We start from the raw sequence: 15,137 nt of genomic DNA on the forward strand, positions 1-15,137 counted from the left end.
CAGAGCACTGAGAAGCTCTAGGTGCTGGTAAAGAGAATTCTGTCTACTCATATTTTTAGAGGGACAGTTTCAAATTTTCATTTTAACTCCCAAGTTTCCTGCTCAGGTTTACTAAGCTTCCAACGCTTCCACAGTGACAGAAGTCTGAATCCTAGAATTCTGCATCTATGTTATTAAATGTCTCAGTTCTGTTTTTGCAAATCTAATAAAGGACTTAAAAAATATTAGGAGTTTAAGTTTATTTATTTCTATTTATTTATTTATTATTTATTTATGAGACGGAGTCTCACTCTGCCACCCAGGCAGGAGTGCAGCGGCGCGGTCTCAGCTCACTGCAACCTCCGCCTCCCAGGTTCATGCAAGTCTCCTGCCTCAGACTCCCGAATAGGCGGGATTATGGGCACCTGCCACCATGCCTGGCTAATTTTTTTGTAGTTTTAGTAGAGATGGGGTTTCACCATGTTGGACAGGCTGGTCTTGAACTCCTGACCTCAGGTGATCCACCCGCCTCAGCCTCCCAAAGTAGTGGGATTACAGGGTTGAGCCACCACGCCTGGCCAGGAATTTAATTTTAAACAGCGTGTGACGTTTGCCTTCTTTGGGGAAAGCTATTGGGACAACTGTATGAAGTTCCTATCAGTCTCATCTGTGGTATATTTGAATGCCCAGCACGCCTAAAACATGACAAGACAGAAGTGCATGAAAATTATTATTTATGTAGCTCTTTCAGTGAGTGCTTACTTCTTAGGGAGGTTATGAATGAGAGTAAGACAGCCAGAGGAAAAATTGCCAGGGCCTGCCCTACTTCTATGTTACTACTCTATTTACAGAAAGAACTCAGGCCAGATTAGGATGACACCAAAGAACCTGTGCACATGCATGTTCTTCCTCTCTCAAATAATATGCCTGATACTCAGTTATGGGTGGCCGGATTCTGCTTAACCAAATGGAAAACATCCAATTTATAGATATAAAACTACTCTACAGCTGGGTGGACAACTTCCAGAAGAAGAGAAAACCTATTTATTCAAAGCACCTTGAAAGATAAAATTTCTAGCAACTGCTACCTCACCTTTCAAGATCTGTTCAGGCACAAGAATGCCCTTTCACACAAGGAAAGAGATTCAGAGGCTGTTTTAAACTGAGGTTACAAAGCAAATGCAGAGGGGAAAAGCAGTCAGGCCCACCAATAGAGATTTTTGTAAGTCAACACGAAAGGTAGGCTTTGGGTGTTCTGATTTGACATTCTAACTACTGCATATCAATCTCCCCAAGCTCCCCATTAGCCCAAGTAACATTCTAGTAAGTAAGCAGATATATCAAGAGGCTTTCTGAAATATAAAATGGTCAGTCTGCCACAAGATGGTATTTAAAACATTTCAACAGTACTCTAACAACTTTCAGTATTTAAAAACATTGAAGAGCTCACAGAAAGCCAGGCCATTTTCACTGTTTTCACTATAAGTAAACAAGGTACTGGCTTCACTTTAAAATAAACAAATAAAACTTGAATAAGTCACACTTTCCAAACAAACCTCATTTATTTTAAAAAATATATATATATATAGAGACTCCAAAAAACTTTTTTTTTTTTTTTGAGATGGAGTCTGGCTCTGTTGCCCAGGCTGGAGGGCAGCGGTGCAATCTTGGCTCACTACAACCTCTGCCTCCTGGGTTCAAGTGATTCTTAAGCCTCAGCCTCCTGAGTAGCTGGGACTACAGGCGTGCAACACCATGCCCAGCTAATTTTTTGAATTTTTAGTAGGTGGGGTTTTGCCATGTTGGCCAGGCTGGTCTTGAACTCTTGACCTCAAGTGATCTGCTCACCTTGGCCTCCCAAAGTGCTGGAATTACAGGTGTGAGCCACTGCACCCAGCCTCTGAAAGCATTTTTGATCAGTAACACAGCAGGTTTTAAATTCAGAATAAAAACATGACAAATAAAAGTTATTATAAAATGAAGAAATTGTCTTGATATTTTTTAAAAGCAGGCAAAATTAAGCAAGGTGAGAAAGAAATTACGCAAAGTATAGTAGACTTTGAACAAGTAAGAATTTCAAGAAAAATAGAAAATATGGCTATTTTCCTTTGTTACCATGTACCTCCCAAACTAACAGTGCACCACTGTTATAACTAAAAAGGAAAGGGGCGAATGAAATTTTACAAAGCCACAGGTATCCTGAGTCATCCACAACATTGCGTCAGTCCAAACTATGTGTTTGGTCAATGACACACTGAACTTTCCTCCAAAGGAGAGTTACTTCTAAATATGCCAGAAAAACTAAGAATAACAATTCAATTTGGTACATTCTTACATAAAAAGCTGGTCTAGCCAGTCTTTCTCCATCATAAAGAACTGAATTGTAAAGAACTGAAAAGTAAACCAAATCAATAAAAGGTCACTTTTATAGCTTTATTTGAGTCCCCAGAGTTTTAAATCATCTCACATCAAATTAACTTGCTAGACAGGGCACCCCCACAACCACATATTTTTAGCTAAATACTCTCTTTTGCCTAGTTTTCCACCTCTCAGAATTTCTCTGAAGTACTCATTAATAATAAGAAAGTTAAAACACCCTCCATCAGTCAACATAAATTGTCATTAGATGTGACGAGAAATACTAAACCCAACGCCTGCCCCCAAAAGTCATTAGAAAATAATTTAAGGCTAGGTGCGGTGGCTCATGCCTGTAATCCCAGCATTTTAGGAGGCCAAGGTGGGAGGATAGTGTGAGCCCAGGAGTTTGAGAACGGCCTGAGCAAACAATGAAACCTTATTTCTACAAAAACTTTAAAAAATTAGCCAGGCATGGTGCGGTGGCTCCTATCTGTAATCGAAACTACTCACGAGGCCAAGGCAAGAGGATCACTCGAGCCCAGGAGGCCAAGATTGCGCCACTGCACTCCCAGCCTGGGTGACAGAGTGAGACCTTGAAGAAAAGAAAGAAAAGAAGAAAAGAAAAGAAAAGAAAAGAAAAGAAAAGAAAAAAAAAGAAAAGAGAAAGAAAGAAAAGAGAGAGAGAGAGAAAGAAAGAAAGAAAGAAAGAAAGAAAGAAGGAAGGAAGGAAGGAAGGAAGGAAGGAAGGAAGGAAGGAAGGAAGGAAGGAAGGAAGGAAGGAAGGAAGGAAGGAAGGGAGAGGAAGGAAAGGAAAGGAAAAGAAAGGAAAGGAAAGGGAAGGGAAAGGAAAAGGGAAAGGGAAGGAAAGATTTAGACACAGAGACACTATTTTCAAAGAACTCTGGTTAACTTATTTGTGTATTTATTTTTATTTATTTAATGTTTTTTGAGACAGAGTCTCACTCTGTCACCCAGCCTGGAGTGCAGTGGCATGATTTCAGCTCACTGCAACCTCTACCTCCTGGGTTTAAGCAATTCTCCTGCCTCAGCCTCCCAAGTAGCTGGGATTAAAGGTGCCCAACACCATACCTGGCTGATTTTTGTATTTTTAGAATGGGTTTCATCATGTTGGCCAAACTGGTCTCCAACTCCTGACCTCAGGTGATCCTTCCACCTCAGCCTCCCAAAGCTGGGATTACAGGCATGAGCCACTATGCCCAGCCTATGGTTAGCTTATTTCTAGTGTGTCTTAAAAGAGGCTGCAGCACATCAAAACAATGTTTTTCTTGTATTTTTTTCTTTTTTCTTTTTCTTGTTTGTAGAGATAGGATCTCATTAAATTGTCAAAGCTGGTCTTAAACTCCTAGGCTCAAGTGATCCTCCTGTCCTGCCTTGACCTGTAAAGTGCTGGGAGGCCATGTGCAATGTACACATATGTAATCTCAGCTATCCAAGTAAGAGGACAGCTTGAGCCCAAGAGTTCGAGATCAGCCTGGGCAACGCAGGAAGACTCCATCTCTACAATTAAAAAATTAGCTGGGCACAGTAGTGCATGCCTGTGGTCCCAGCTACTCGGGAGAGGCTGAGGCAGGAGGATTGCCTGAGCCCAGGAGGTCAAGGCTACAATGAGCCATGATCACAACACTGCACTCCAGCCTGGGCAACAGAGCGAGCTGCTGTCTCAAAAAAAAAAAAAAAAAAAAAAAAAAAGCTTGAATTCTGTGTGTGAGTCACCACACCCAACCTGTATTTTTTTTTTAACCAACAATTTCTCTGTCTCCCATTTTGAGCAAATTCCCATATTTCCTATCCTATTTTTCAAAGTGGTATTAATGTCTCAGATAACCTAATGAAATTTCAGAGACAATCATCCTTCTGGTTGCAAAAAAAACAAAAAGAGCTTTCAGAAGAGCAGATGCTCACAGCTCTTTCCAACTACCTTGTTCTATTCAAGGATATACCTCCTCTAGCCTGCTGGAAATGACTGGAAGATTAATTAGAGCAGAAATAAAGTGATGAAGTAAAACTGTACAGGTGGAGACAATACTCCATCATATACAAGTCTAGTTCCTAGTAACAAAACCAATATTGGATTGTGTTTAGATCCCATTAAGTTATAGGTGGCTTAGAAGCATGAGACATAAATTCTTCTTCCTACTTTAGAGCAGGAGATACTTCACTAATGTTTGGCCATCACACCAGTACAAGAAAATGCTACATATCATGTGTAAGAGAAAGCTCGCAGTTACACAATCACGTACACAAGCTAAAACATTTCCTTCTTATTTAACTATTAAGAAAATGAAAACTAGGCAAGGGAGGATTGCCCATTATGTACTTACCAGAATTTTGGATCCGCCATGTTTTTACAAACTGAGTGTCAGGAGGTATTGACTCCCCTTCTCCTATGGTGACATCTTCAACAAAGGACATAGAGGGCACACTGATGTTTGGGCTCTCAAAGTCATAATAGGCGCCAATTGCTGCTTGGAGGTTCCTACAGAAAAAAGAGAAAACGCAACAGACTTCAGTACCATCCAGATAATATTATCCTGTTAAACAAAAGGAAAAAGCCTGTTTCTTAGGGTTTGTCACAGAACCTGAGGCTCCTGGCATACAAGTCTTTAAAGCCTTGTATTCTGGCTGAGGAACAACAGGAAAACCACCAGGACCAACAAATTTGTGTATCACTTTCTTCCCACATAGAAAGTAACAAACATTAGTACCATCAGCAACAGTATGAGGATATCTCCCTTGTTACCCACAGGAAAACAAGAATGGGTAAAGAAATCAATTAAAAGAGATCTCTATAACTATGGAATTCAAAGAAGCACAACTTTTTATTTTGTATTATTATTTTTTAATATATTTTTTAAAAAAGAGAGAGAGGCAGGGTTTTGCCATGTTGCCCAGGTTAGCCTCGAACTCCCGAGCTCAAGCGATCCATCCATCTCAGCCTCCCAAAGCGCTAGGATTACAGGCATGAGTCACTGAGCTCAGCCAGAAGCTCCACTTTTTAAAATAAAGTAATATGTGCACATAATCTGAAGTTTCATACAAAGAAAACCATGTTCTCTTTTTTCCCCAACACACACACACACACACACACACACAGACATAACTGTTCGTATTACTTTCTTAAATATCCTTCCAAAACTTTCTTACATTCAAGCAAACATCATATACAATCTTATTTTCCCTCTTTTTTATACAAATGGTAGCATAATATACAATGCCCTTTGCTTTATTCTCTTAATGCTATATCTTGGAAACATCTCTGTTAGTACATAAAGAGCATCCTCATTGTTTTTTATAGCTGTAACCACTATACAGATGGATCATCATTTAACCAGTCGACTTTTGAGTTTGTTTCCAGTCATTAACTCTTTCATAAATATGTTCAAGCACACATAGTTTTGTATACATGCAAGTGTATCTGTGAGATAAATTCCTAGTAAGTGATACTGCTGTGACAGAGTTTGTGGTTTTAATAAATATATCCAAACTTCCCTCAATAAAAGTTATACACTAATGATCCCACCAAGAATATAGGAGTGTGCCTATTTTCCCCACTTGCTCATCAGTGCTGTTTCTCTAACATTTTGGATTTCTCCCATCTAATAGGTTAAAAATATATATATCTCAGTGAGATTTTGAGAGGCTGAGTATCTTTTTACAGGTTTAAGAGCCATTTGTAAAGGCTGGGCTCAGTGGCTCACACCTGTAATGCCAGCACTTTGGGAGGCCAAGGTGGGCGGATCATGGGGTCAGGAGTTCAAGATCAGCCTGGCCAACATAGTGAAACCCTGTCTCTACTAAACAAAGTACAAAAAATTAGCTGGGCATGGTGGCAGGCTACTTGGGAGGCTGATCTTGAAAAATTAGCTGGGTAATCCTAGCTACTTGGGAGGCTGAGGCAGGAGAATCGCCTGAACTTGGGAGGTGGAGGTTGCAGTGAGCTGAGATAGCGCCATTGCACTCCAGCCCAGGCAACAGTGCCAGACTCCGTCTCATAAAGAACAACAAAAAAAAAGAGTCATTTGTAGTTTCTTTTCCGGAAGTATCATTTTGTAAATGTTGGTGTTCTTTTTAATTACTCACAAATCCCCTTTCAACAGAAGGAACTACCAAGTACATAAGCCAGAGTTCGCAATTGAGCAGAAGCGCATGACTGTCAGTTTGGTTATCAGTGCCAGAAACCAAGGACCACTAAAGGGTTTCAGTAAGCTGTGTTCATTACAGAGATCAAGGAAATTGTTAGTAATTACATTAACTGCCTCTCTTCTGGTCTTACTCAAACCAATGACATCATCTCTACTTCCCACACTATACAACAATCCAAACTGCATGTTTCTAAACATAATTCAACCATAAACTGACGAATCCACTGAGCTGTTTTTAATTATACATAAACATAGCATGAAACAAGCTCTGACAGTACACAACTGATCAACAGAAATGCTAATAGCAGCAAATAATTTTCTGCTGGGGGCCTGCCTGCTCCTCCAGGTGCTTGCAACTGCCAGAAAGGAAGGCTATATTTAGAGCAGGTACCTGAGGTCAAGCCTCATGCAATGGTGGCCTGTCATATTAGTCAGTAATGACTGAAATTACAATACCAATGGCCTGCCTATGATACATGTGCTTGATAATAGTTACATAAAGAGAGCTTCGCTGGGGCCAAACTGCACCTGTTTGCTTGACTAGCCAATACAAAGCTTGGACTTTAGTCTTCTCAGCAGTTTCCTATCTAGCTGACAGTGATCTAAAGTGAAGGATGTTTGTGACTGGCCAAACTTGGGGAAATCCAGCCCCTACCATCCACAAACAGGCTTAGAAGTACATCTGGAATTAGCATTACACTTAGGGATCAGGGAGAATATGGGAGAAAAATAAGCCTGGTTTGCAATTTGCTCTTTTGAAAATATTTTGGAAAAGTTGTATGTCTACCTTTTTGAAAAGAGAATTTTTTTGCAGCAGGTCTTCAGTAAGTAGCCTGCTGAATTGTTTTCTGTTCACTTGGCTGCAAAATGTGTTTTGGAGGGAAGAAACTATTTGTGCACTTAGGACAATTGCCAATTCTCATCCCCAGGCTGTGTCATATTTCAACCTTTGGCTCTGCCATCAGGACAGGACTTCAAGACCACTGCAGTAGGAACACTAGTAAATGGGAAAGTCAAGCTACCCAACTCAGGCAGATCCATTCCTATCCTCAAATCTCCTTTCACATTTCCAACTTATCCTACAGTCAAAGCTTATTTGTATGTGTATTACACAGGTAATTCAGCCAAAGAAAGATTAAGAACCATTTTTAAATCCCAAACTGAAACTGAAAGCAGCGAACTGGAATCCTGGCAGGAAGGTGGAGAGGAGGATGACAAAGCAAATTCATTTCCCAAGTACAAGGCAGAAAGTGGACTTTAGCCCAAGTGAGCTAACCCATAAAGCAGGCACACAGTCACAAATTTGGGGTACACAGCTTCTCAGAGTTCAGAGCATTTAAATTATTGGCCCACTAGGCTGAGCAACAGCAGGCATAAGATCAAACAGCTCCAATTCAGTGTCAGAAAGTAGACATGATAGCAGGTATTCTTGTTCAAAACAACATACTCAGCTATTATTAGCCAACAAGAAATTCTTCATGAAATGGAGCTGGCTGAGGTGATGCGAAAGGGAAAACATTGACCCAGCATTTGGTGCAGTCTAAAAGTTTAAACCTCCAGATTCCTTTAGTGTTTCTTTTCAAAAAAGTTTTAAATCTAATTTCAGATGGTTAAAAGTACCCTGAAGAACAAACGGAGGCAATGTAACAGTGAAAAAAAGCACAGATTAAGATGGATGCTGGTGCCGGATGCGGTGGCTCATGCCTGTAATCCCAACACTTTGGGAGGCAGAGGCAGGCAGATCACTTGAGGGCAGGAGTTCGAGACCAGCCTGGCCAACATGGTGAAACCTCATCTCTACAAAAAATACAAAAATTAGCTGGGCGTAGTGCATGCCTGTAATGAGCTACTTGGGAGGATGAGATAGGAGAATTGCTTGAACCCAGGAGGCGGAGGTTGCAATGAGCCGAAATTGTGCCACTGTACTCACTCCGACCTGGGCAACAGAGTGAGACTCTGTCTCAAAAAAAAAAAAAAAAGGTGGATGATGCTAATAGTTGCACACTGCCAATATAGTTAATGCCACAGAACTGTATACTTAAAATGGTAAATTTAATGTCATGCAGATTTTACCACAATGAAATAATTTTTATTTATTTATTTTTTTAATTTTTTTAAGAGTATGGTCTTTAGGCTGGACGCAGTGGTTCACACCTATAATCCCAGCACTTAGGGAGGCCGAGGCGGGCAGATTGCCTGAGGTCAGCAGTTCAAGACCAGCCTGTCTGTACTAAAAATACAAAAATTAGCTGGGCATGGTGGTGGGTGCCTGTAATCCCAGTTACTCGGGAGGCTGAGGCAGGAGAATCGCTTGAACCTCGGGAGGCAGAGTTTGCAGTGATCTGAGATTGCGCCACTGCACTCCAACCTGGGCAACAGGGCGAGACTCCATCTCAAGAAAAAGAAGACTGATCTTTAGAGTCAGCTCCAACTCTTGGCTGTGGGGCTTTGAACAAGCAGCTAAGCCTCTCTTCATCAGTTTCACTCATCTGCAAAACTGAGTTGAGCCGGGCGCGGTGGCTCAAGCTTGTAATCCCAGCACTTTGGGAGGCCGAGACGGGCAGATCACGAGGTCAGGAGATCGAGACCATCCTGGCGAACACGGTGAAACCCCGTCTCTACTAAAAAACACAAAAAACCAGCCGGGCGAGGTGGCGGCCGCCTGTAGTCCCAGCTACTCGGGAGGCTGAGGCAGGAGAATGGCGTAAACCCGGGAGGCGGAGCTTGCAGTGAGCTGAGATCCGGCCACTGCACTCCAGTCTGGGCGACAGAGCGAGACTCCGTCTCAAAAAAAAAAAACACTGAGTTGATACCACCTATCTCGTTATAATGTTGGCTGTGAAGACTGCAGAGGCAATGTATGCAAATGTCCTGGTTGGCAGTCATTCATTCAAAAAATATTTAATGAATGAGCATTTACCCTTGTGCTAGGCACCTGGCCTGTAGCATTAGGGATACAGCAAATTACAAGACAGGTATGGTCCCTGCCTTCAGTGTTTATAGTCTATAGCTAACCAGGGACATTCAAACAAAGGTAACTCCAAATGCCTCTCGCACAGAGGCTATGGGCCCAAAGCAGCTTTTCCTTCTTAGGGTGAAAGATGGGCTTGGTACACAGCACAGTTTCAACTGCATGGACAATGAAGTTAACCTGAACTGGAGAAGAATTTGGTAACACTGACATGTTTCCTGATGAAATACAACTCTGTTCAACCTTCATTTTATAGATGAGGCTACTGAGGCACTGACAGGTGAGGTTAATTTGCCCTAGGCTAGGCAATTATTAGCATTCAAGCCACACCTACTCAAAAGTTTTAACTTACCCGGAATTTTTCAATTATATAACACTCTGAACATCTGATTTTCTTAACATACTAATTACCATTATGAATTCTATAAATGAATTGTAACCCCCATTAAACTGAATTATTTAAAGAATTAATCTTGCATATATTCATAAACATAGAACATTTATTTTTGTTGTATATATACTTACATAAGGCAGTCTTTTTTTTTTTTTTTTAAATGGAGTCTTGCTCTGTTGCCAGGCTGGAGTGTAGTGGTGCGATCTCAGCTCGCTGCAACCTCCATCTCCCGGGTTCAAGCGATTCTCCTGCCTCATTACAGCCACGTGCCACCACGCTCGGCTAATTTTGTATTTTTAGTAGAGACGGGGTTTCTCCATGTTGGTCAGGCTGGTCTCAAACTCCCGACCTCAGGTGATTCACCCGCTTCAGCCTCCCAAAGTGCTGGGATTACAGGTGTGAGCCACCACGCCCGGCCCATAAGGCAGTCTTATGAAGAAAAACCACCTATATATTTATATGTGGCCAGAAACATCATTCAAAAATATGGCGGTAGAAAACAGTTAAGAAAACCAGTCCAGGTGTGGTGGCTCACACCTATAATCCCAGCACCTTGGGAGGCGTAGAGGCAGGTGGATCACTTCAGCCCAGAAGTTCGAGACAAGCCTAGGTAACATGGCGAAACCCCATCTCTACAAAAAAAAAAAACAAAATCGCCAGACATGGTTGCGTACACCTATAGTCCCAGCCACTCAGGGGGCTGAAGTGGGAGGATTACTTGATCCTAGGAGGGTGAGGCTGCAGTGAGCTGAGATTGCACCACTCCAGCCTGGGCAACAGAGTGAGACCCTGTCAAAAAAAAAAAAAAAGAAAATCAGAAATAGAGAAGGAATGCCATTAGCTCAGATTCTCAAGGAAAAAAAAAACAAAAAAAACAAAAAAACTAGGTATCTTTTCTTTCCATTCTCTGAACAAGTGAGAAACTCAAAAGAATACAAATTATTTATGAGAAAAAGAAAACTACCAACCTTATTTGGACACAAATTAAAATGGGAAACAGAATAATGAACCCATCTTATTAGGCATGAACAGCAGCATCTTAGGGCTTCAAGAGATAGTTATCCCGAACCACAAGGGGTTTTCCTCACCAGGGGTATGCCAATAATATTGCTACTAAAGCCATGTACCCACCAAGAATCAAGAAGACGTTACTATCTCTGAATGACCAAAAAGATAATTTGGCCGGAAAAAGGCTCAGCAAAATAGATGTTCTTAACCAGGGCCTTCCAACATCACTGTGACAGGACTCTAACATGGAACACCAAAAAGAGGGGCCAAACATTACAAACTACTATGAATTTTAAAGCCTGGAAAGAAACTAAGACTTTCACTGAAACAGAAAGATGACTGCAAATAGGGAATTCAGGTTGGGCTAAAGGCAACTGTCAATATTATCAACCTAAAAATATACTCGTAGATACTCTTTAATATGTGAAGACAACTAGAAAAAAGAATTTGTGGAAAATCACATTCAGAGGAGGGACAAAGTTAACATCAATATTTTACCCAATATTTAGCCCTATGGCGTCTAAAATTGTTTCACCTCTCTTCTTTTCCCGGCTATTTATTGATCCATTAGTTTTATTACTTTTTAGAACTGGTCCTTGTGTCTTTAGCAGCTATACCATTCTCCAAGTAGAAAATAAAAAATAAGCACTCTGCCACAAAAGAGAAAGGAAGTGGTGGCATTGTTTTATTATTGTATTAGGTAATAGTACATAGTTATGTATGACAATATCCTTGTTTTTAAAAGACACATGCAGAAACATTTAAGGATCAAGGGTCATATAATGTCTACAACTTTCAAATGATTTTTTAAAAATCTTACATAAAGAAAGCAAATATGGCAAAAATGTTAACCATTGTGGAATCTAGGTGGTAGGCACAAGGCTATACACTCTACAATTCTTTAAAATGTTCTGTAAGGTCCAGGCACGGTGGCTCATGGAGGTGGGGTACTGAGAAATTTGGAACAGGAACCGAGAAGGTTTCTCTCATAGTATCTGGTCTATAACTACACATTTGAGAGCTCTAGACAGTCATGGCTCTCTTCCACAGAGATAAAAGACCACTGCAAACATCTAGATAAAACACACAGAGAAAGAAACCTAAGGTATTTCAAGTCATTGAGTCTAGTTGTTCCTGAAGCACCAACACATTTCTGTCTTTGGATTCTGTGTAACATAAAAATATCCTTAAATAAATCCTTTTATCATTATCTAGTTTGAAGTAAGTTTGTTACCTTCAACATAATAGGTACGAATTAGTTCAAAAGTGTATAATGGCTTCTAGGGAGAGTTTGAATGGAAGGTACAAAGCCAATTAAAAGACACAGAAGAGAAGGTGGAGCACTAAGTTAAAACTTACCCAGATCTAGCAATTCCACTTCTGGGTATCTAAGAGAACTGAAAGTAGTTCTAAAAAAGAATATGCATGTTCAGAGCAGCATTATTCACAACAGTCAAATGGTGAAAGCAACCCAAGTGTCCACTGACGAATGAACAGATAAACAGTATGTGGTGTACACATGTAATGGGATATTATTTAGCCTTAAAAAGGAAGAAAATTCTGAAACACATAACATTATGGATGAACCTTCAGGATTTTATGATATGTGAAATAAGTCCATCACAAAGGCCAAATACTTATATGGAAAGTGGGTAGCTGTTTAATGAGTACATAGTTTCTGTTTTGCAAGATGAAAGAATCCTGGAGATTGGCTGCAAAATGATGTGAATATACTTAACACCCTACAGAATAGTATATTTAAAAATGGGTAAGATGGGCTGGCCATGGTGGCTCACGCCTGTAATCCCAGCACTTTGGGAGGCCAAGGCAGGTGGACTGCTCGCGCCCAAGATTGGTTCAGCTTGGGCAACATAGTGAGAACTCGTCTCTACAAAATTTAAAAGAAAATTAAAAATTAGCCAGGCTGGGACTACACAGGGTGGTGTGCACCTATAGTCACAGCTACTTGGGAGGCTGCAGTGGGAGGATCCCTTGAGCCCGGGAGTTCAAGGCTACAGTGAGTCCTAATCATGCCACTCCACACCAAACTGGGTGACAGAGTGAGATCTTGTCTCAAAAAAAAAAAAAAAAAAATTAAGATGGGAAATGTTAAGTATATTTTACCACTAAAGGACCATGACAGTTCATGCTTGTAATCCCAGCACTTTGGGAGGCTGAGGCAAGAGGAGTACTTGATGCCAGGAGTTCAAGATCAGCCTGTGAAACAAAGTGAGACTCTGTCTCTACAAAAAAATTGAAAAATTATCCGGATATAGTGGCACGTGCCTATAGTCCCAGCTACTCAGAAGGCTGAAGGGGAAAGATCACTTGAGCCCAGGAGGTTGAGGCTGCAGTGAGCTGTTATCATACCACTGCACCCCAGCCTGGGTGACAGAATGAGACTCTGTCTCAAAAAAGAAAATGAAATCTAGATTTACATCTAAAATGAAAGGAGAGCACCTAAAAGTTTCTAAAATTTCTGTCTTTAAAATTTTAAACTTAAAAAAAAAAAAAACAGAGAGAGAGAGAGACAGGGTCTCACTATGTTGCCCAGACTGGTTTTGAACTCCTGGGCTCAAGCAATCCACCTGCCTTGGCCTCCGAAAGTGCTGGGAATACAGGCATGAGCCACCCCATCCAGCTAAGGTCTCTTTAAAAAGCAATTTTACTGGGTATAATTTATGCGGCATAAAATCCACCCATTTCAATTGTACAATTCAATGATTTTTAGTAAATTTACAGAATTGTACAACCATCACCACGTTTAGAATATCATGTTTCAGAACATTTTCGTCATCCTAATAATGTCCCAGTCCCTGGAACCTATGAATATGTTAAGTTATATCGCAAAGAGGAATTAAGGGTGTTAATCAGCTGACCTTAAAATAAGGGAGATTATCCAGAATTATCCAGATGAAACCAATGCAATCACTTCTTTAAAAGTGGAAGAGGGAATTTAAAGAGAGAACCGAGAAATAGTGTAAGAAGCACTCAGCTTTGAAGGAGAAACAGGGCCACGAGCTAAGGAATGCCTGTGGCCTCTGGAAGCAGAAAAAAGCAAGAAAAGATTCTTCAAAAGGAACAGAGTGCTGGTGACGCCATGATTTTAGTGCGGAGACCATTTGAACTTGTGACCTCCAGAACTGCTAAAATAATAAATGTGTGTGTTTTTAAGTCACATAGTTTGTGGTAATGTATCACAGCACCAAAAACTAATATAATGGCTACACATTGTATTATTCTACTTTACTGTATATTTGAAAATGTTTATCATAACAAGAAAAAACTATGAACATGAAAGCAGAATAAAGACTGCAATTAAAATGGTGGGGTTTTGTGGGTTTTTTGGAGACAGGCCCTCGTTATGATGCCCAGGCTGGTCTCAAATTCCTGGGTTCAAGCGTTCCTCTTGCCTCAGCTTCCTGAGTAGCTAGGACTATAGGAGCATGCCACAGCACCGGAATCAAAATGGTGCTGTTTTTTTGCTGAGTCATTGCCTTCATAATAACTCTGCTTCCAAGAACTCAATTTGCCATCAAAGATACATATTTAGAAATAACTCCCATTCTTGTTGCCCCCTGAATTTAACTGTTACGGATACTTCCCGAAATGGGAAACAATCCCTAGGTTCAGTGTTAACTGACATTTTTGAAAATGCTGGAACACTGGCCCGGGAGAGACATGAAAATATATGATACCCAAAAAGTCCCAGAATGACAAAATGTGATTGAGAAAGAGCTATCTTTAGAAACAAAGTATCTATGGTTTGTTGTTGCTCATGAAACTTTAGGATATGATTTAAAACAGCAGTTACGAAATGATCAGATAAATCTATAATGAAGTATGGCTTTCAAAAGTTTGTTACCTAACAGGGAACTTACAATAAACCAGCAGCAGTCAAGTGTATCTCATCATGGTCAGAGAGCTAGTTTCTAAAAAATATCTGCAACTTTTTGTTTTGTTTTTTGAGAGAGACAGGGTCTTGTGCTGTCACCCAGGCTGGAGAGTGAAGTGGCACACTCACAGCTCTGCAGGTTTGAACTCCTAGACTCAGGCAATCGTCCTGCCTCAACCTCCCAAGTAAGAGTACAGGTGCACCCCACAACATCGGGCTAATTTTATTATTATTATTTTTTTTGATAGAGATGGGGGTCTCAAACTAGGCATGGTAGCTCAACGCCTATAATCCCAGCATTCTGGGAGGCTGAGACAAGAGGACCACTGAAGCCCAGAAGTTCAAGACCGGCCTGGGCAACACAGGGAG

General features: G+C 40.7%; 1 protein-coding gene across 3 annotated transcripts in view; it reads right to left on the reverse strand.

Moving 5' to 3' along the window:
- ILRUN (inflammation and lipid regulator with UBA-like and NBR1-like domains) overlaps positions 1-15,137 on the reverse strand; it is a 114,742-nt gene that overhangs the window by 65,416 nt on the left and 34,189 nt on the right. For all 3 annotated transcript variants that reach the window (XM_017957817.2, XM_017957816.2, XM_021937151.2), the window contains exon 2: positions 4,680-4,834. In XM_017957817.2, coding sequence (XP_017813306.1) covers positions 4,680-4,834 — 155 coding nt within the window. The remainder of the gene's footprint in view (positions 1-4,679; positions 4,835-15,137) is intronic.

The sequence above is a fragment of the Papio anubis genome, chromosome 6 (genome assembly GCF_008728515.1).
Source record: "Papio anubis isolate 15944 chromosome 6, Panubis1.0, whole genome shotgun sequence".
NCBI lineage: Eukaryota > Metazoa > Chordata > Mammalia > Primates > Cercopithecidae > Papio > Papio anubis.